The sequence below is a fragment of the Alnus glutinosa genome, chromosome 7, assembly GCF_958979055.1.
Source record: "Alnus glutinosa chromosome 7, dhAlnGlut1.1, whole genome shotgun sequence".
Classification (NCBI taxonomy): Eukaryota; Viridiplantae; Streptophyta; class Magnoliopsida; order Fagales; family Betulaceae; genus Alnus; species Alnus glutinosa.
Genome location: NC_084892.1, coordinates 10417727 through 10439273, shown reverse-complemented (window position 1 = coordinate 10439273; position 21547 = coordinate 10417727). Strand labels below are relative to the sequence as shown.

At 39.9% G+C, this 21547-nt stretch overlaps 1 protein-coding gene across 7 annotated transcripts in view; it reads right to left on the bottom strand.

The window, feature by feature from the left end:
• Positions 1-200: 200 nt before the first annotated feature.
• Positions 201-21547, bottom strand: part of LOC133873783 (uncharacterized) — a 47064-nt gene continuing 25717 nt past the window's right edge. For all 7 annotated transcript variants that reach the window (XM_062311538.1, XM_062311542.1, XM_062311539.1 and 4 more), the window contains 9 exons: positions 17536-17604; positions 16604-16656; positions 16389-16497; positions 12298-12468; positions 12042-12200; positions 3255-3347; positions 2089-2271; positions 1342-1556; positions 201-1088 (listed from right to left, as the gene is read on the bottom strand). In XM_062311538.1, the coding sequence (XP_062167522.1) occupies positions 665-1088; positions 1342-1556; positions 2089-2271; positions 3255-3347; positions 12042-12200; positions 12298-12468; positions 16389-16497; positions 16604-16656; positions 17536-17604 (1476 nt within the window). In that variant the 3' untranslated portion in view covers positions 201-664. The remainder of the gene's footprint in view (positions 1089-1341; positions 1557-2088; positions 2272-3254; positions 3348-12041; positions 12201-12297; positions 12469-16388; positions 16498-16603; positions 16657-17535; positions 17605-21547) is intronic.

Sequence of the window (21547 nt, the reverse complement as noted above, 5' to 3'; positions counted from 1 at the left end):
TTTAAAGAAGACGTTTTTTCTCTGTTAGAGTTAACGTAGCCAGATAAGGACACAAACGGCATTTCTGTCTTTTGAGTTAAAATTGTCTTGTTAAATCTTGGCCATCCATTTTATTACAGAAGATGTGCTGTGGTTTTGAACTACAGCACTGAAGCCGTATCCCAAGCCGGATAGCTTAAGAGCCAATTTAGACCCGGAACTCACTCAACTTAAGCCATAAAATATATAGGATACAAACTTGAACAAGGTTAATTCTGAGTTACACTATTCATGCTTATGCAAACCCTGGATACAGCCATCCCAGATTCCCATCAATGATTATTACCGTCCTAAGAAGGGCCAATTTTTTTTTCAGTTGAGACCCGAGGGCAAAATGTGTCTTGTGTATGTGTGTGGAAGATCAAAATCACAGTTACACTCCCCACTAGAAGGGGACGCGGGGGAGGGGTAGTTGAAGATCACGAAATTTTCTGTATAATTCAAAATGCTAAAAAGGAAAAAATAAAAATAAAAATAAAAAACTACAAACCCTAAGCAGCTCAAAAATGCACCTTGCTTGCCTCATGAACTCGCATTGTGAGTCAAAATCACCAAAATCAGATGGACCAAGCGAGATGATGCCAAAAGATAAATTGCGAGATGAGTCGCACATAAACGCAACACTTCACCAACGGCCTCTTCTGCCTCTGCCACGACTCCCTCCTCTGCCACTGCCACGATTCCCTCCTCCGCGACTGCCTCGATTCCCTCCTCTACCACGATTTCCTCCTCTGCCACGATTCCCTCCTCTCCCCCGGCCCCCAAAGCTTGATCTATCCGGCTTAAGCCCCAGTGACTGGACTCCCCTTCTCTTCTTATGCTGCACATTGTCCTCTTCTTCTTCCTTGTACTTGGCTGAGCTTCTAGAAGTGAAGGAAATCTCTCGCGATCCTCCTGGTCCAAATTTAACATCACGTGGGATACCAGAAGGCCGCTGATCATCTTTAAGAGCTGCTAGTCTCTCTCCAATAGGAAGAACGTCCTCCTTTGCAAGTGAAACATCGTTCCAGAACGCGTCTGCATGTCGCCCATCCTTAACTTCATACAACCTATGAATTTCAAGAAAAAGAATCATCAGTTGCACAAGAAGTTTCTAATATTTCACTTTTGATAAAGATACAAAGGATCCAAGCACCTTGGTTTAATCCTTCAACACACTCAAGATACACAGCAATGTTTTTGAAATATATACTGTAGTGTGAAATATGGGGATAAATAGAGAATTCAATAAAACTCAACCAGCTGATAGATCTATCTAACCATACCTAGAAAGGTGCACAAGCAAAAATATTCCAGTCTCACCTTGGAACTCGTGCTTTCTTCTTTGTTTTTCTTTCTTCATTGTCAAGTTCGCCTTCTGATGACTGAGATGCTGCGGTCGCATCAGAATCACTCAAGCTCTGATCTTCATCCTCCATAACAGGTTCAAAATGTTCCTCCACTAAAGATGGTTGCTTCTTGGCAGGCATAGGATGTAAAGCCAGATACTCGCGGGAGGACTCATCAATTTCAAAGTCCTGGATACAAAAACAGAAAAGAAAACATAAAATGAAACATTCTAGTGATTCAGAACACATCCATCCACAAACAGACTGATACATGAGAAGCCCTAACTCTTTACAACCATAGAGGCAAGTAAAATTAAATTTATCCATTCCACAAATAATTTCAGCCTACGCTAAAATTGCTTTTTCTTTTTGGTTCTCCCAAAATTCAAGATGAGGATTAGATATTGAAACCATGCATTTTGAGATATTTTATTAAACCGTTTAAAGTATTCTATAATAATCACCAAAATCTGGCTTGTGTGTGCGTCCACATATAGGTTTATCATTTATTAATATTCTTCATTAACAGGTTCTTGATGTCATGACTACTTTTAAGCTCAAGACACATTGGGTAATCATTGTACTAAGTTGGTCACCATAGACACGGATATTTTTTTTTTATAAAGAGGTTAGACAAAAAACAAAATAAAATCTAAAAAGAAAAGGAAAAGGAAAAGGACATCCACAAAATAGCACTACCAAAATGATCTAATTATCATACCTTATTTGTAAACAATTCTGCAAACCGCTCATCTTTGAGTATCTCAATGTTAAGTCCTTTCTTTTTCTTTGATTTCTTTTTAGTCTCATTCTCATCAGCATCTTTCTCTTCGTTTTCTGCTTCCTCATTTTCGAGAATACGAGCTGCAAGATTCCGGTTAACCTTGGGTAGTTTCCTCCTAATCTGCAGAAACATAAAGGAACATAAATGAAAGGCATAGAAATCAAAATTTATTAATCAGTCCTTCAATCTAACTCTGACACAATATGAGAATGCATGATAAACTTGACGTCCATGAAAAACACATTAAAGGTGTTCCCACCATGACCCTAACCCCACCCCATTTCACCCCTACTCCCATGTCCACCTCTACTAGATCTCAAACATATCTTTAGGTTTGAGTTATTTAATAAATTGTAGTCACTGTCAACAGTTTTCGAGCAATAGTGCTCTGTTTGCCAGCAGGCACCAGCAACGCAAATAAAATTTGCAATTTCAAAACCGCCATTTCATCCAGACTGTTACAAAATGCCAAGTTCTCATCTTACCCCACTAGGTTACTCTGCAAATAAAATGGAGCACTGAAGACAATCTAGGATTGCAAATGCTATATTGTTACTGTGATCATAAATAGTGTGATTTGGGGAAAAAAAAAAAAGAGAACTTTTGGGATAGTCAACTCTTTCATATGCCTACAAGTAGGCAAATGCCATCAGCAATTGCAATGACAATCTTTCTTAGTAGTTAAGCAACGAAAGAACTCCATGAGCCATTGAAGAAAATAATCTACCATGTCAATTTAAGGCCACAAGATATCATTGCCAACTTGTCTTAAACAGTCAAAAATTGGAAAGAAAAGAATAAAGAAGAAATTAACCAAATTCATTTTGTCTTGAGCTGATGCGAGATCATGTTTATGGTTAGCAGACACTAAGAAAGAAATTTATGAAGTGGACAAGGGAGAAAAACACAGATACTTAATCTTCCTTAAAACTAAACCTTCAAGGTATACCAATAAAATAGTGATTCACGAATGCATTCATTTGAAAAACAATTGTATACAAGATTTACCTTAATACAGCCAAAATATTAAATTGGTAATAATATGCAAAGCATGAGCAGTTATATTTAATGAAATACTCAAATATTAGATAAAAATAACTGACCGTAATACGAGAAACACGTTCATTTTCCAATTTCTCTCTCTTCCGCTCTTCTATGTAAGCATCATATGCAAATGGTTCCACCAATGCTTTTGCCTGCAGAAGTACAAAACAATAAAACATCAAATTCCAAGTAGATTATCCAGAAAGTCACAATCAACCAACTACAATTACTATATTGAGCATGAGAACCTTTTCTTTTCTTTCCTTTTTTATAACCAGTTAGTTGCATATACAACCAAGGAGTCTATAACCCACAATCCTTTACTCTGTTCTTAGGAAGGAGGAAGTACCATTTCTAAAGTTCATTGGCATGGGAGCCTTTTCTGTTTACCATCAAGATGTAAATTGAACATCATGTAAGAGTTCTAGAATACAGAGACATTCAAATCAATATTTAATATTGAAATTAAATTTGAAAAATCATTGAAAGTGTATATAAAACATGATAAGCATCAATGAAACTTCATAAACATTTATAACAGAGATTGTAAATAATTGAATGAATTTTGAATGTACAATATGTAGGATACAACACCCAGTGTGATTAGTATACAAAGAATTTTATCTCCACTCCCACTCAGCACCAAGGGGTGGGTATCGGTTCGGTAGGTGGTTAAGTCGATTAACCGACTTTGTCGGTTAAGTTGGTTAATTCACTGACTTCATTCCGATAAACTATCTTTTCAAAAATATCGGTTAAGTCGGTCAGTAGGCGGTCGGTTAAGTCAGTTAATAGACGGTCAGTTTAATCGGTTAACATGGGTAATGAAACAACGTTGTTTTGAATTTATTTATTTATTTTTTGTTTAGAAAAAAGAGAAAAGATCAAACGTTTTGTTCTTACTAAAATGACGTCGTTTCATTTTATGTCAGTTCGGTCAATCAATCGGTTAAAAGGCGGTTCGGTTCGGTTCGGTTCGGTAAGTCGGTTAAAATTTTAACCGAACCGAACCAACTTTCGGAACAAAATTTATACCGACTACCAAACCGAAATTACTCGGTAGGCGGTCAATGGCGGTCGGTAGGCGGATAATTTGCCCACCCCTAAACACCATCGAAGTTAATACCAACTCAGTAGTTTATGAAAGACATGCTAACAGAATAGAGCTGAAAATCTGAAAATGTTTATTCAACAGAATAGGGAAAAGGGGCATTTTGGGGGTGTACAATAAAGGAAATGCTTAAATAAATAAATAAATTATGCCTTCCTCTCAAATTAGTGATATATAAAGATGTCATGGTGCATGTATTGGATCACTGTGTAATGACATCCCACTGCTCATAACAAGACAATTTAGTTACTCTCATGTAAACATGCTTGGATAGAAATTAGTGGTGGTTTAAGAAAGAATGTGGTGAAATCGAAGTCAAAATTACAAATACTGTATATTTTCTGATCGTAAGTAGAAACACAAAATGTAATGCATTCTATTGGCAATCTGAGCTCAGTATACATTTTGTTAGCAAAAATTCCTTTACCTTCATAGGAAAATATAAAACCATGAATAATGGCATGCTTTTCTTCTTTCACAAAAATCCTCGAAACTGGGTGGCAGGAAATTCCTCATTCAAGTTTAATAAATTGACATATGTCCTTATAGATTTAATGACATGCTCTAATGACAGATGTCAATTTAATTATTTTTTTTTTTTTATAAGTAATCAAGATATTATTAAAAACGCACAAAGGCGCAACTCATTTACATAGGAAGTATATAAGAAATACACCTAGTCAGAACGATCAAGAAAATTATGCAAATTAATGCAGTCTAAAGCAGTTGTCAAGTGGTAGAAAGTATTGTAGAAAAAAGACATAAGTTCCACCACCATTCTCTTGCAGTCTTCAATTATATCATTTCATTCCCTCCAAAGACAACGCATTACGCAAGATGGAACCATCTTTCAACACTGCCATAATACAACACTCTAAAGACTGCCACCCATCCCTCCTCTCCAACAAACAAAAAGGTCTACTACTCGTCTTGGCATAACCCAACCTAACCCAATGTGGCTGAAGAAAGCATTCCATAAGGCCATATCAATCTCACAATGTAGTAAAAGATGATCTACAACCTCCTCACTCTTACACATACAACACCAATCAACCGCTAATACATGCCACTTCCTACGGTTATCCATTGTGAAGATTTTCCCTACGCCGGCCGACCAAGCAAAAAAGGCCTCTCAATGGGACCTTATTCCACCTAATACTCTTTCAAGGGAAATGAGCATTCTCATGGGAAACAAGGACATTGTAGAATGATCTAACGCCGAACAACCATCTCTTGGAATGGGCCAACAAAGCTTGTCTTCATCTCCTCGTCTCAATCTGAAGGAGTATAAGAAGTTGAGAAAAGAAGGAAAGACAACCACCTGGGAAACAAGGACATTGTAGAACGATCTAACGCCGAACAACCTTCTCTTGGAAGGGGCCAGCAAAGCTTGTCTTCATCTCCTTGTCTCAATTTGAAAGAGTATAAGAAATTGAGAAAAGAAGCAAAGACATCCACCTCACAATCATTTTTTTTTTATAAGTAAAAAGCAATTTTATTAAAAAAGCGTAAGGCGCCCCACCTCACAATCATGTGCCACTCTGATAACTCCAAGTGATTCACCACGGAAGCATCCTTAACACGAAAGCTTTCCCGAGGGTCTGATCTCCACACCACATCTCATGCCATAACCTAATCTTGGAACCATCACCCAAAACAAATCCGATATGCCTAGGCTTCTTTCATGAAACTCATGGAATACACTCATAATGTCTTCTTTAAGCACATCCCAACAAGCTTAGAAGAATGCAGTAGTAGAATCATCCAGACCCAATGCCTTATCCGTGTTCATACCTTTCACCACCACCTCAAAAACCTCACTCTCCTCAAACGGTCTTTTCAACCAAGTAGCTTCCTCCTCATCAATGGAATCAAATGAAAGGCCATCCAGCTTGGGTCCCCAACTAAACTATTTGGTAAACAATCATCATAGACAATATGTTCCTTGATCTCAGTATGATCAAAAGTAACCGGACCATTTACCAACAACGATTCAATGGACTTGTTTCTCCTTTTTTTTTTTTTGATAAGTAAATGAAATTTTATATAAAGAAAAAAAGCGTAAGGCGCCCCTCTAAGTACACTGGAAGTATACACAAGGAAACGCCTAAGAAGACAAAGAAAAACGAACAAGAAAATCAGAAAAGCTAATAGACACGGGTGACAACAAAGCCTCCGTCCAAAGATACAACAAATGTAAAAACGATGCAACAATATTCTCCATGGAATTCTCCAAGTCTTCAAAACACCTAGTATTTCTCTCCTTCCAAACACACCAAAGAATGCATATAGGCACCATCTTCCAAACTGCCGCACTCCTTGACCTACCCGCCTTCCACCAACAAGAAAATAAATCGACAACTCTCCTAGGCATGACCCAAGACATACCAAACCGAGAAAAGACATGATTCCACAAAGTAGAAGCCACATCACAATGAAGAAGAAGGTGGTCCATAATTTCCCCGTCTCTTTTGCACAAGTAGCATCTATCCACAATGATGATCTTTCGCTTCCTGAGATTATCCCATGTAAGAATCTTACCAAGGGCTGCCGACCACGCAAAGAATGCCGCCCTCGAAGGAGCCTGAGTCCTCCACACACTCTTCCAAGGGAACCGACTACCCTCACCGCCGGCCAAGGAGCTGAAATAGGATTTAACCTTGAACACCCCTTTCTCGGAAGGGACCCACCTAAGCTTGTCAGCACGATCTCTACTCACCATAGCTAAATGTAACACATGAAAGAAGGATGCAAAAACACCCACTTCCTAGTCATGCGCCAATCTAACAAAGCTCACATTCCACTGGATAGAGCCGCCCAAAACCTCCATATTATCCGCAACGGAAGCATCCTTCATCTGAGCAATACCAAAAAGAACAGGAAAAGCTTCCTTCAACACCCTATCCCCGCACCACAGATCATGCCAAAATTTTGTCCTAACCCCATCCCCCACCTCCAATCTAGAGAAACCAAAGAAACTCCCCCACCTTTTCCTGATATTCTTCCACAGCCCCACCCCATGAGCACCTACAGGCTCGCGGGAGCACCACCCACCCCACAAACTACCATACTTGGCATCCACCGCAACTCTCCACCAAGCTTCTCTCTCTATTCCATACCGCCACAACCATTTACCTAACAAAGCTTGGTTGAACAATAACAAATTTCGAATACCCAACCCCCCATCTGGAATTGGGGAACAGACTTTCGACCACCTCACCAAGTGAAATTTAGATTCTTCACCCAAACCACCCCAAAGAAAATCCCGTTGTAGCTTCTCTAAGCGAGCGGCAACACTCCTCGGGAGATGGAACAGAGACAAAAAGTAAGTAGGCACATTGGCTAAGGTACTCTTAATAAGGGTTACTCTACCACCCTTAGAGAGATACATCATTTTCCAACTAGCCAAACAACGATCAATCTTCTCAACAACCCCGTCCCAAATATGCGTGGACTTATAGGAGGCCCCCAAAGGAAGACCAAGATACTTAACCGGCAAAGTGGCAAACCCACACCCTAAAATGTCGGCTAGCCTTTCCGCTTGATCAACATGCCCCACTGGAATTAAATTAGACTTAGCCAAATTAACCTTCAACCCCAAAGCTGCTTCAAACAGGAGGAAGAGACTCTTCAAATTACGTAACTGAGAATCAAGGGCACTACAAAAGATCAGAGTATCATCTGCAAACAGAAGATGCAAAAAATCTGCGTCACCTATTTTAAAACCTTCCAACAAACCCCCACAAACTACAGCTGAGATCATACGGCTCAAGGCTTCCATCACAAAAACAAACAAAAGGGGTGACAGAGGATCCCCTTGTCTCAGACCTTGAGAGCTACTGAAAAAACCAAAAGGGGAGCCATTGATTGACACCGAAAACCGCACAGTTGATATGCAATGAGTTATCCACCTACACCATTTTTCCCCAAAGCCACACCTCCTCAACATATACAAAAGAAACTCCCAGTTAACATGATCGTATGCTTTCTCCAAGTCCATTTTGCAAATGATGCCTGGAACCCCCGATCTGAGCCTACTATCAATGCATTCATTAGCAATAAGAATCGGATCAAGAATCTGTCTTCCTTTGATAAAAGCGCTCTGAGATTTGGAAATGACCTTCTCCAAGACTGACTTCAATCTGTTTGCTAAAACTTTAGCAATAATCTTGTAGATGCCTCCCACCAAACTAATAGGCCGGAAATCTTTGATGGAGTTAGCCCCTGGAACCTTCGGAATAAGAGAAATAAACGAAGCATTCAGGTTCTTCTCAAACAGACCTCTGGCATGAAACTCATCAAAAACCTTCATAATGTCCACTCTCACGACATCCCAGCACACTTGGAAGAAGGCCAAAGAAAAGCCATCCGGACCCGATGCCTTATCACCATTCAAAGCTGACACTACCTTCTTGACCTCCTCCTCTTCGAACGCTCTCTCCAACTAGCTAGCATCAGAATCTGAAATAGAATCAAAGGAAATACCGTCCACCCTAGGCCTCCACCTACTCGGCTCATGAAATAGCTTTTGATAGAACTCAACCACGTGATCGCCAATTTCTGTCTTATTAGAAGAAAGAGTATCTCTATTCAAGTTAACCACTCGACGAAAAAACATTGTGCATCTATCACCCTCTCTTAACCATAGCACCCTCGACTTATGCCTCCAACTCATCTCCTCTAATAAAATAGCCCTCTCCAAATCACTAATAACTCTGTCCTTCCTCAACTTCTCTTCATCACATAAAGTTCTCTCTTCCACCAAACCATCAAAAACTCTTAATTTATCCAAGAGCAGCCTTTTCTAATTCTCCACATTACCAAACACCTGTTCGTTCCATACTCTTAAGTTAGCTTTCAAGGTCTTGAGTTTGCAAGCCAAGATGAAGCTTGGGGAGCCTTGAAAATGATAATAAGTCTATTGTTTCACCGTCCACAAAGCCTTTAGACTTTAACCACGTATTCTCAAACTTAAAATATCATTTACCACCCTAAATGCCTCCACAGACAAGAACATTGGGGAAATGATCCGAGAAGAGTCTAGGTAACCTCTTCTAAGACAAATCATGATACTAGGCTTCCCAATCCGGTGAGACAAGAAATCTATCAATTCTAGACTAGGAGGGCATATCCTAGTTATCTGACCTCATAAAAGTCCCACCTACCAAGGGGGTATCCATAAGGCCCTAATCAAAAATAAACTCTGAGAACTCCACCATAGCGGAACAAAAACAAGTTTCTCTCAATCTTTCACTAGGAACACGAATGACGTTGAAATTACCCCCAATGCACCATGACAAGTTCCACCAACTAAGCAAGCCAACCAATTCCTCCCATAAATACCTTCTCTCACAATTGTAATAAGGCCCATAGACACCCAGAAAAGCCCAAGAGAATCCATCTTAAACATTACCAAAAAAAAAAAAGCAAGTAACAGTAAACTTCCCAACACATTCTTCGATTTTCTCCACCACCCTCCTACCCCACATAAGCAAGATTCCACCAAAGGCCCCTCTTGAAGCAGAATAACATCAATCCACGTGCTGACACCCCCACAAACTACGCACAACAATTCTGAAAATGAATTCCAATTTAGATTCTTTTGTCACCCTCGTTCAACTACCTCACATTCCAAGCAAGTAACTTTGTCTTCATAAATAACCAAGCATAGCCTTCTTGTGGAATAACTCCGCCTCGGCTAGAAATACCATCTTTCGAATCATGGGTGATGGAAAAGGATAACCTTTTTAATTCTCTACTATCTTTGTGAACTAACTTGGAACTAAAGGCCGACTTCTTCTAAGAGTGGCTCGCTTCAATGGCCATAAGCAAGGCCATGAACTCCTCTTCGAAACCCTCACACGATAACCCCACATGATGACGGATTTCCTACACTTCCTGCTAAGCCTAAGTTGAAGATTATGCCCCAGTACGATTTCCATACACAAAGGGCAGGAGGTCAATAGATTGGCCTCCTCCTTACAAAACACTTCCATATCCAGGCAAGACGGGGTTACTTTAACAAGAGGGCAGCTCCTATCGACACCACCTCCATCGGGGAGTTAAGGCAGCGCGTCCAAAGACCAAAGGTAAGAGGGAAGTTTTGAATCTGGTACGCTCCATCAACTACGGTGATTCTAGCGCGTCATCCCGGCTTAGGAAAGGCAAGGTACACATGGTGTAGAGTTGGGGTCTCCCGAAGACTTTGGATTTGAGGGATTGGGTTTTTCAGGGTTGATGGGTTTTTGAAGATTGTTGGGTTTTCTTTCTTGTTGTAGGCTACTTTGGTTGTACCTGTGTACTTAGAGGCGCCTTACACTTTTTTTTTAAGTAAGAGAAATATCATTAAAAAGCGCAAAGCGCAATCAAGTACACAGGAAGTATACAAGAAAGGCATCTAAGAGGAAGTAGAAAACAATACAAGGAAATCATTAAAACTAAATGCTAAAGGTGCGAGGAACGCAACCGACCAGGAGTACAAAGAATGAAAGAAAAAGGAAATAAGATCCTCAATGGTTCTTTCTTTGTCCTCAAACTGCCTATCATTGCGTTCCCTCCACAAGCACCACAAAAGGCAACAAGGAACCATCTTCCACACGGCTGCACTCCGAGACCGACCACCCGTCCATCGGCAAGCGACTAAATCTACCATCCGAAGAGGCATAACCCAAGACAGATTGAAGCGACTAAAGATGGCGTTCTATAGAGCGCGTACAACCTTGCAATGGAGAAGAAGGTGATCCACCGACTCCCCATTCATTTTGCACATTCAACATCTATCAATCACAATGACACGATTCTTTCTGAGATTTTCCAAGGTGAGGATCTTCCCTTGCGCTGCCATCCAAGCAAAGAAAGCCACTTTCAAGGGAGCCTTGGTCAGCCAAATACTTTTCCAGGGAAAATGAATAGCCACTTTGCAAGCAAGAGCGTTGTAGAGAGATCTAATATCAAATTTCCCTTTGTGAGAAGGAGACCACCAGAGCTGATCTTCCCTATTAGCGCACAGCATACTCCTAGTGTGATTCAATCTCTTACGATTCCTAGTGAGTGTGCTGATAGACTCCCGGTTGATCAAACCTCTTAGTGAGTGTTGATAACACAACCGGTTGATAAGGATAAGATTATCTAACACAACCGGTTGTGTTAGATTAGAATACTATGAGCTAAGGCTTATCATGTAAACTATACTACCTTGTATGTTCTATATATAATCCTATACACGCTCACTAGATGAGCAAGCTTGAAAGCCAATATACTCTGAAATTCTACATTCCCCATCACAATTCACTCTGGTTGAGTATAGCAAAGAGAAAAAAGAGGCCAAAACATCCACATCTCAGTCGTGGGCCGCTCGGAAGAAGCTAACATCCCACTGATAGGACCCGCTCACCACAACCAAATGGTTTGCAACATGAGCATCCTTGCAACTGATAGGCGCCTTACGCTTTTTTAATAAAACCTTTATTACTTATCAAAAAAAAAAAACCACAACAAAACAATCATTTCTTGAAACAAGTCTAACAACTTTGACCTGGTTTTATGTGTAACATATATGTCCCTTTACTAGCTTGACACACTCAAACTATTTTGTTACAAACGTTTCTAAAAAACAACATACAAGATACCCCAGTTAATGGAAAACAAAACATCTTCAACAAACATCAATGTTTCTGAAGACAGAACGCTATATCTTTTGTGAAAAAATAAGGAATAGAAATGAAGACAGCCTTACCTTTTTATACAGCCGATAATCAACAAAAAACCCATGCATGTAGGCTTGTAAGAGATTAGTGCCAATCAGATTAGTCAGATTCAACCTCTCGAGGTCTTCTCTTGTCAAGAATTTGAAATTGTCATATATGGTTGTTTGTGCACCCTCCTCTAGCTCTTCCTGTAAGAACTCAGAGAACATCAGCAATGTAACTCAAGATCTTGAATGAGATTGATCTAAAGCAACGAATGAATCAAATAACATATGAAAAACACACCGTTAGATTTTCCAGGTAAGAACACCACTTCGGAGCAGGTCCCAGAGCAGGTAAGAAATACGATGGTATCTGGCCGCAGTCCAAAGCCAGTAACATCAACCCACTGCCACTAAATGCACAAATATCATTTATAGTTCCAGCAGTCGGCTCAATGTTGGCCATGTCTTCGCCCTGAGGCCAACAAAAACATCAATTAAAAGCCCAAAATATAAATGAAGTGATGAGGTAGACGCAGAATCCCTATTAGCCATATCCAAATTATTCAGATAACACACAAAAATCGCCCACAGTAAAGCAATATACATACACATATAGGTGGATAAATGGTACCAGCTAATACTAACAACTGAGACAATGTATGTAAATCATATGAAAAATAGCACTACATGCAAAGGCTTTGATCTTATGGGTGATGAGCGACTGAAGATTTCGCATGGAAACAGAAGACAGATTAGAAGAACTTCGAAGATGGCTTCTCAAGATATATAGCTTATGCACTAGAGTCTAGTTCAATGAAAATCATAATGAATGTTGAGTTTCTAAGTTGTTATTATTTTGCAGAGAAAAATGGTGTTTCAACTCCATATACTAAAAAATGCCAAAAAGAGGGGCTAATGAACAAGAACCTTCTGTTTAGAAACACTGAAGATGTCATGAATATATCAAATTGTAGTTATAAATATGATATAACAACATTTTATAATGAATATAAAATATGCCGTTAAATATGATATAACTACATTTTATATATCATATACTAAAATATGCCACATTTTAAATGTTTCAAAATTCCACATTTTAAATGTCATATACTTGGAGAATCCATAGCACGGCATACCAATTTGGCATTTCGTGGTTTCTCAAGAAATTGACTCACTACACATACTGCAAAAACAAGATGTCAGGCCGAGTAATAGTAAGGTAATTCAATTTTCGTACTAGTCTTCAATAACTGCCTGGATCATCTAACAATTCCCCTGGATCATTTGTCAATTTCTGATTTGGATCCATTGGAGTACTAGTAGGCTTGGACCCCAGTAATGCTGAATCCTTTAGAAGATCCAATGTATACTTTCTTTGAAAAAGATCGATAATGTCAGCTGATCAAGCCACCTCAATGCCTAGAAAATATTTAAGCTTGCCTATGTCTCTAATGTGGAACTTAGTACTCAAAAAACACTTCACAGTTTTAATTCCCCGATTGTCATTGCTGATCACAATAATGGCATCAACACATACTACAAGCAAAACATACATGCTACCAGAATGAATATAGAAAACAGAATGATCTGTGTGACATCTACTCATGCCAAACTCGAGTAATGCCTCACAAAACTTTCCAAACCATGCTCTAAGTGCTTATTTCAACCCATAAATGGCCTTTTTCAGCTTACAGACCTTGTCAGACTCAAGATCTGACAAGCATCACAATCAAGCTTAATGTCATTATTGAGTAAAAGAGCTAAATGATGCAAAATACGAACAGGTGGATGGCCAAGACAACAATGCCATCTTGCAACATGTCGCTTAGGATGAAAGATCGCACTCACGACCTGTTGCGTGGATCGGAGTGACTCAGAGTCACAGGAAAGAGAAAGAGGAGGGGCACTCATGTATTTGGCAAAGGAGGAAAGGAGTTCAGGAAGGAAAAAGAAGGAATAAGGTTTCTTTTTTAATTGGGACAGGGCTGTAATACCATCTTAAGAAAAATAAGTGGTAGGGTTAATTTCATAATCACCCCCACACACACCATATTATTTATAAAGGAGAGCTACACAATTTAGCCCAAACTCCTCTACTAATAAGATAAACTTAACCCTATCAAAAGCAACAGATAGAGTGTACTTTATCCTAATCTAATAGTTATAATGCATAGGTCCGGTTTTAAAAGCCAATAGTTAACTTTTATAGTTTAGGAAGCCCAACTTTGGCATAGCTTATTGGGGATCTCAAAAGTCTTGAGTCTATGAAAGTATTGTTTGTTAGCTTATGGACAAATAACAAAAGAGAAAGAATATACTTAGTTTTGGCAGTGCTTAATAACTTTTTCACTCTAATTCAAGATTTTAATTGGATATCTCCTATACAATTATAATAATACTACTACAAAGTGTTTGCAGTATAAAAAAGCATAATCTAACATGACAACACCATTTCTATATGTATACAATTTTACTATACTACTAATAGATAAGAAAGCTCAGGTAACAATTCTGTTCTTTATGGGTTGCATATATATCGCAAGGGAAACATAAAAGAAATTAGAAAAGGGGAGAGGACCATTCATTAACATTCATGGGACACCCTCCAAGCAACTGTCCAGTTAGCATTTATTATTATTTTTTTATAAGTAAGGCACCCCTAAGTGCACCAGTAGTATACAAAAGAAGACACCTAACTAGAAAAATAAAAGCGAACAAGAAAATCAACATAACTAATCGTTAGAGGAGACACAAAGGCCGCAGTCCAAAGGTACAAAGTATGGAAGAAAGAAGAAATAATATCCTCCAATGATCTCTCCAAATCCTCAAAGCTCCTATTATTCCTCTCCCTCCAAATAATCCAGAAAAAGCAAGTGGGCACCATTTTCCACACTTCAAAATCTCAAAAACCATTGTAGAAACTTTAAGGTTCCAATGGCATCAGCTCTTTTGCATCTTTCATAATTATATTTTCTATGTTTTAGATCAAACTTCCAAGTGTTTTTTTTTTTATAAGAAGGATTTTATTAAAAAAAAAAAAAAAGTGTTTTGGCGCCCCTAAGTACACAAGAACAACCAAACTAGCCCACAAAAAGAAAGTTCAAACTTCCAAGTGCAAACAGGAAAGAGGAAGGATGTATTATGGTTTACTCTAGTGCTTTAGAATGGAAGCAGAAGGATCTTCAAGGACAACTACATATTATTAGAGTCCATTTTTTAGAGGACTAATTTTCCCCCCGAGTATGCAAGACGACTATTCCCCCTTTTATCCCCCCAAATGTGACATGGCTTTTAAAATCACTATTAGATCAAAAGCTAAAAGTGGTCTATCTCAAATCCAATAGTGATTCTAAAAGCCATGTCACATTTGGGAGATAAAAGGGGGATAGGAGTCTTGCATATAGCATTACTCTTTTATCATATAGCATTACTCTTTTCCCTCCCGCGTTCAAGCGTGCAAAAAATATAAAAAATAAAAATAAAAGGTTTTAAGGCATGTGTCCTCCCATGTCCCTAGGGAAGTTGAGTCATATTCCTCAATAAATCCAATGTTCATCCTTAAATCTTCCCCTTTCAGTTGACAAGGCTAAATTATGAAAGTGTCCTAAAAAAGGAGGGCATCAACTTTATTTCTCCATATCTTTAAGTTGTGTAAAAGAAATTCACATTCCATTCTCGACTTCCACATTTTATATCCAGCTGCATACAGTTGGTCAACAACTGCAGCAAGTTCAAAATTCCAATGAGTCTTTTACTGCCAAAAGTGCATCAATGTAGCCGATGGTAGAGGACTCACATCCATATTTATCATTTATGTAAACTCTTTTTTATAAGTGAATAGATTTCATTGAAAACCAACGGGCACACCCAAGTACACAGGATGTATATAAGAGAAATACCTAAACAGAAAAAGAAAAGAGGATCATTTATGTAAACTCAAGTTATAACATGTCACAATCAAAGTTCTATAAAACTGTAAGACTAATTCAGAACTACAGAAAAGATTACCAATATCAACTCTCAAAAGTTCTTAAAACAAAGTTGAAAGACTAATTCAGTCTAAAAGAACAGTCATCGTATTCCCCTGATTATTCCAAAACTTTGATGTACATACCCTTATATTAGGACGTGAAAAATGCAATCAACTCCTGTGGAGACAGATTTTTTTTTTAAAAAAAAAAAAGGGTATATTGACTCTCAGAAACAGGTTTAAGTTCTGTCCTGTTTGACAGATTAATTGTCACTCAGATTTAATGAGTCAAAAACAATCTTCCCATCTTCCAACAGATCAGCAACAAGAAAATGGTACTGAATATCGAGGAGATTTCTTAACCCATTGATCAAAGAAAACAAGTTTGAAAAAGATCTATAATATTAAAAACATCTTACTGTTTCGGGATCCCAAATTCTAACGGCATGCTTGCTAGTGGCAATTAACTTTGGTTGTTCAGAATTCAGAGTACGATGCCACTTGATGTCCAATATCGGGCTGTCATCCCTATAGAACAATGACAGGGTATTCAACAAGAAATTAGTCTCAAGCAAAGAAATATTCAGCCCATTGGAATACAAACACAATAACCATGCTAAGCAAGTAGACTCACACGAGATTCTTAACTCGCATAGGATAAGATGAACGCAAGTCATAGATCAGCACCTGCATACTCAATGTGAAGATTAAATTCATAACTTCAAAATGGGGATGATACCACACCAATGAAGACAATTTAATATCAAAGTATAAAAACCACTTGGTAAACAACTATTTGAAAATTGATAGAAGCGTGAACTTGGTAGCAACAACAAAGAGAACTCTTTTCAACTTGTAAGATTGGACATTACTCTGAGATATTGTAATAGGGGACTTTCAGGAAACGAAGAAGGAAAACTGATGACACTGACTCTCATCATAATCATCCTAGCCTTACCAAGTTGGGCCAAGTCTCACAGTTCCCTTTCCATTGTCCCATCCTAACTTAAGTCACATGTTTCAAAATATTTCCTGGCCTGAATTAAATAATATTAATGCCCAAAGAAATCTTCAGTTAGGTCCCTATACAACCTTTGTTTAGTAGTTCTTTAGACTATCTTCTTCATCTATTTTTCATTGCTCCATCTTCCTAAAGGACAGCACTATTGTTTTATATTAGCAACATATGTAAGTCAGTTGACACGTTGCATTACTATTCTTCTCAACCTCTAGTAAGAGGTTTACCTTTAGTCACTAATACCTAGTGGAAAAAATTTCAGACACTTGTGGTGCAACAAGGAAAATTAGAGTGTAAATATGATTTCCATACACAAAGATAGAGACGACATGTGCCCCCTCTAGTGACATAGAGGAATGTTTCCACCAAAGACATTCACTAGTGATTACTCTATGACTCCTTGCAATAAAGTTAACAATTTGACCCAATACTTTCACTATTGGTTCAGATCTTATAAACAGTACACAATCTATGCAGTAAATATTGTTGAAAAAATGAATGATATAATCAATTTGGATGAGATCTTATACAGATAAATGATACTGTACCTTTCCTGTGCTACTTCCTACAGCCAATTGGAGTCCCCCATCTCCATCAAACTCCAATGAAGTAACCTCCTAGAAATCCAGCAGGTATGGTAAGAGAATGTTTTCAGGAAAAAATTAAGTAATCATGTACTTATCCACAGGGAACCTATTAGGAAACCTTGTGGATCTCTCACTTGAAATAGAGAAGGAGCTATAATATTCTTCTTTTTTTCCTACGCAATACAAAGGGAATTGGGTAAGGGGAGAAGCGGCACTATCAAAACTGAATAGGATAGAATAGTTTATAAGCAGGATTCACAAAGGTACCCCCTTATCAAAAGAAAAAAAAAACAAAACAAAGGTACCCCCATCCAGGCAATTGCTGACCAGAAGAAGACCCGTAGTGCTTATAAACTCATCCATCTCCCGCTCCTTGGCAAATGTCCCATAAGTCCCATTTTTTTTCCACGCATTACCAAGGGAATTGGGTAAGGGGAAAAATAGCATTATCTGAGCTGAATAGGAGAGAGAATAGTTTATAAGAGGGACCCAAAAAGGTTACCCCCAATTGCCTGGAAAAGGACCTGTGGTGCTTATAAACTCATCCATCTCCCACTCCTTGGCTGATGTGGGACAAGCCCCACTTTTTTTCTACACAATACCAAGGGAATTGGGTAAGGGAAGAAACGGCACTATTGATGCTTATAAATTGGGTAAGAGCAACTCTTTAACAACTCCAACACCGTTCGTGGCATAACCCAGTACAATATTGATGCTCTTGAAGATCAAAAGGACATGCATTAGTAAGAATTAGTGGTTGTCAAGGTGAAACAATGGTGTGGTCTGTGAGTCGTTTGTCTGTTGAGTCTAAGGACTTCGACTTGTCGGTGGTGGGTGGTTGTACTGGGATTCGGATACGAGAAAAATGCAAAGGAGTGACGAGGTCTATCCTTCTACGTAGAGATGAGGCAGTCTGGTTGGTCAAGTCGTTTGATGAGTTAGTTTCGGTTCAGGATTCTAGAGTCTTTTGGAATCAATCCGTTGCTGGCTTCCCACGTATTCTTGGACAACAATGCTCTAATAGGCATGGTTTTTTCCTGCTTATTGAAGAATATGAGGGCAGGAAGAAATATGGTTCCATTTTAGTGCCGAAAGGGAGATACGGTGAGGGTTGGGAGAGGTTTGAGGTGGAGCTCCGCCTAGCCATCAGTCATCTTCAAGCGGATCAGTCCAGGGTCACAAAGCAGATTAGTGCACCGAATGTTCTACTAGCTGGGACTAAAGCGGAGACAAGGAGGAGTTTTGCAGAGGTGTTAACTTCGACTCGGCCAGGGAATGAAGAGCTGTTTGGTCCTTCCAGTCAGCAGTTAGCAAGAATTCCAAGGTGGTTGGAAGGTTCAAAGGAAACAGAGAAGAAGGAACTTTATCAGGTGCAGGATCCGGTTAAGGATTCTCGTGCTCATGCAAAGGCTCCTGTGTGTCCGGCCCCTTCTTCGTCGATGTTTCCTCTTTCGGCGGCTCACGATAGCCTGTCCAGAGAAGTTTTTCCGGCGAAGGGGTTGAAGAAGAAACCAGCTCTGATGTCTCACGCATCGGGAAAGTCGCAGGACTCATTCCCAAGGAGAGAAGCTGCTGGGTCTGCCAACACGTCTTCCGCTGCTTCACGCAATGTCTTCTCTGGTGATAGGCTAGGGGTTCGTAGGCTAAGGGAGTCGTTGGCAGTTCTGCACGAGGAGATAGGCCTTTGTCTCACGGATCTTCTCTTGCTGGAGGAAGGACACCTGGATTTCAGTCAGAAGCAGTTTGCTTCTCACGCTGCTCCTAAGACCAAGCAGGCCTTTATGGGCTTCAAGGATACCCAGCCCATCTCCAAATCCTCTAAAATGGCCCATGATTCTAAAGGCAAAGCCCCACTGGGTTTTCCCATTAAAAAGCCCAAGTTTATTGTTAAAACTAAAGCTGGATCATGCCTAAGACCCATTCCGACCCCTGTGTTTTCTTTGCATGCTGGAGCGTCAACTTCCGCAGCACATCTGGTGCGTAAAGCCAAGGATTCCGGCGCCTCTGCATGTGGGTCTGGTCCAGATCATTCCAGTCGTGGTTTTCAACGGGTGTATCAACGCCGGAAGTCTGGAATTTCTAAGGCTATTTGGACAAGAAAACAGGGACAGGTCACGGTAGTGGGTCGGAGCGTGAGGGATGGGAAACCAGAAAATTCCCTTCGGCTGAGTATGCCTGAGGTCGTGGTGTGTGGTGAAGAAGGAGAAGATACAGCAGTGGCTATTCAGGTGGACGATGGCTCTTTGAAGGGTAACATCATTACTGAAGTAGGGGAGCAGGTATCGGGAGTCTTGCCGGAGCTCCTGGTAACAGAATGTTCTTGTAATGAGATGGGTGCTCCTGCTGTGGGTACAAGCTCAGTGACAAAGATGATGGACATTAACAATTTGCAGATGGTGTTATGTGAACCTGTTTTAGTGGGAAATCGAGGGGAGAGCTGCCTTGGGGAAGGTGCTGGTGTAACAGATGAGGGAGAAGTTCTACTGGACAGTGGTACACAGGATGTTAGAAGCGATCTCCTGTTAGAACTAGTAGAAAATAATTCTAACGAGGAGGGGGCGAGTGGTGCACCGCTGGAAATCACACCTTTGGCAGCAAAAGGGGGAGAAAAACTCAGGATATCACCTAGATGGGTGGTGGAAAAAGTTATGAGATGTTATCAGGCTATCGGATTATCTTGCGAAGGATTTGAGGACAGAATGTTAGCTATGTTTGAGGAGATAGAAGCTGCTGGAGGAAGATCCTCGGCCAGTCCTCAGACTTTGTGTCCGTTGAACAAAGAGGCAAAAGGGAAGAGAGAACTAAACAGGTTGGCTTGGTCCTTGAATTATGAGAAGAAAGGGGCTCTATCGGCTAGAGGTCGCAACAAAGGAAGGGGTTCTGTATGCAATTATGATGCCTAAACTAATTTCGTGGAATGTTAGAGGGATTAATGAGATGAAAAAAAGAGTAGAAATTAGAGGGCTTCTAAGAGAATGGAGGGCGGATATTGTTTGTTTGGTGGAGACTAAGATGGCAATAATCTCAAGGGAGGTGGTGCGGAGTTTATGGGGGTGTAATCAGGTTGATTGGTGTTATTTGGGAGCCAATGGAGCATCGGGTGGGATCTTACTTATGTGGGATAGGAGAGTGGTGGAGAAATTGGAGGAATGTATAGGTAGATATACAGTTGCTTGTTCTTTCCGCAACATTGGTGATAATGTTTCTTGGGCGTTTGGGGGGGTTTATGGCCCTAATGATGACAGGGATAGGAGGGATTTATGGATTGAGTTAGCTGGATTGATGAATTGTTGGGAGGTGCCGTGGTGTATTGGGGGAGATTTTAATGTTGTTCGTTTTCCGAGTGAGAGGTCGGGCATGGCCAGTTTCTCAGCTGCTATGGAAGAATTTTCAGACTTCATCTTCATGCAGAACTTGGTGGATCTACCTCTTCAAGATGGCCAATTTACATGGTCGAATAACCACACATGGTCTAGAATTGATAGATTCTTAATTTCTGTGGAGTGGGAGGAACACTACCCCGAAGTAGTCCAAAGGAGGCTTCCAAGACTTCTGTCCGATCACTTCCCTTTGTTTTTGGATTGTGGGGCACCAAGAGGAGGAAAAAGGTCTTTTAAATTTGAGAACATGTGGCTGAATTATGAGGGCTTTGTTGAGCAAATCAATAAGTGGTGGTTGTCTTACGAGTGTTCGGGTTCTCCAAGTCACATTTTGGCGTTTAAACTGAAGGCATTGAAGACGGACTTGAAGAAATGGAATGCTGAAGTGTTTGGTGATATAGGGAAGAAGAAGAAGGAATTATTGGAGGGCATTTGTGAGCTGGATGCAGTTGATGAAGACCGAGGCCTAGAGGAGGAAGAGAAGGTTCGCAAGATAGATATGTCTAGAGAGCTGGAGAAAACTCTTCTGTGTGAGGAAATAATTTGGAGACAGAAATCCAGAGCTTTGTGGTTGAAGGAGGGGGACAAGAACA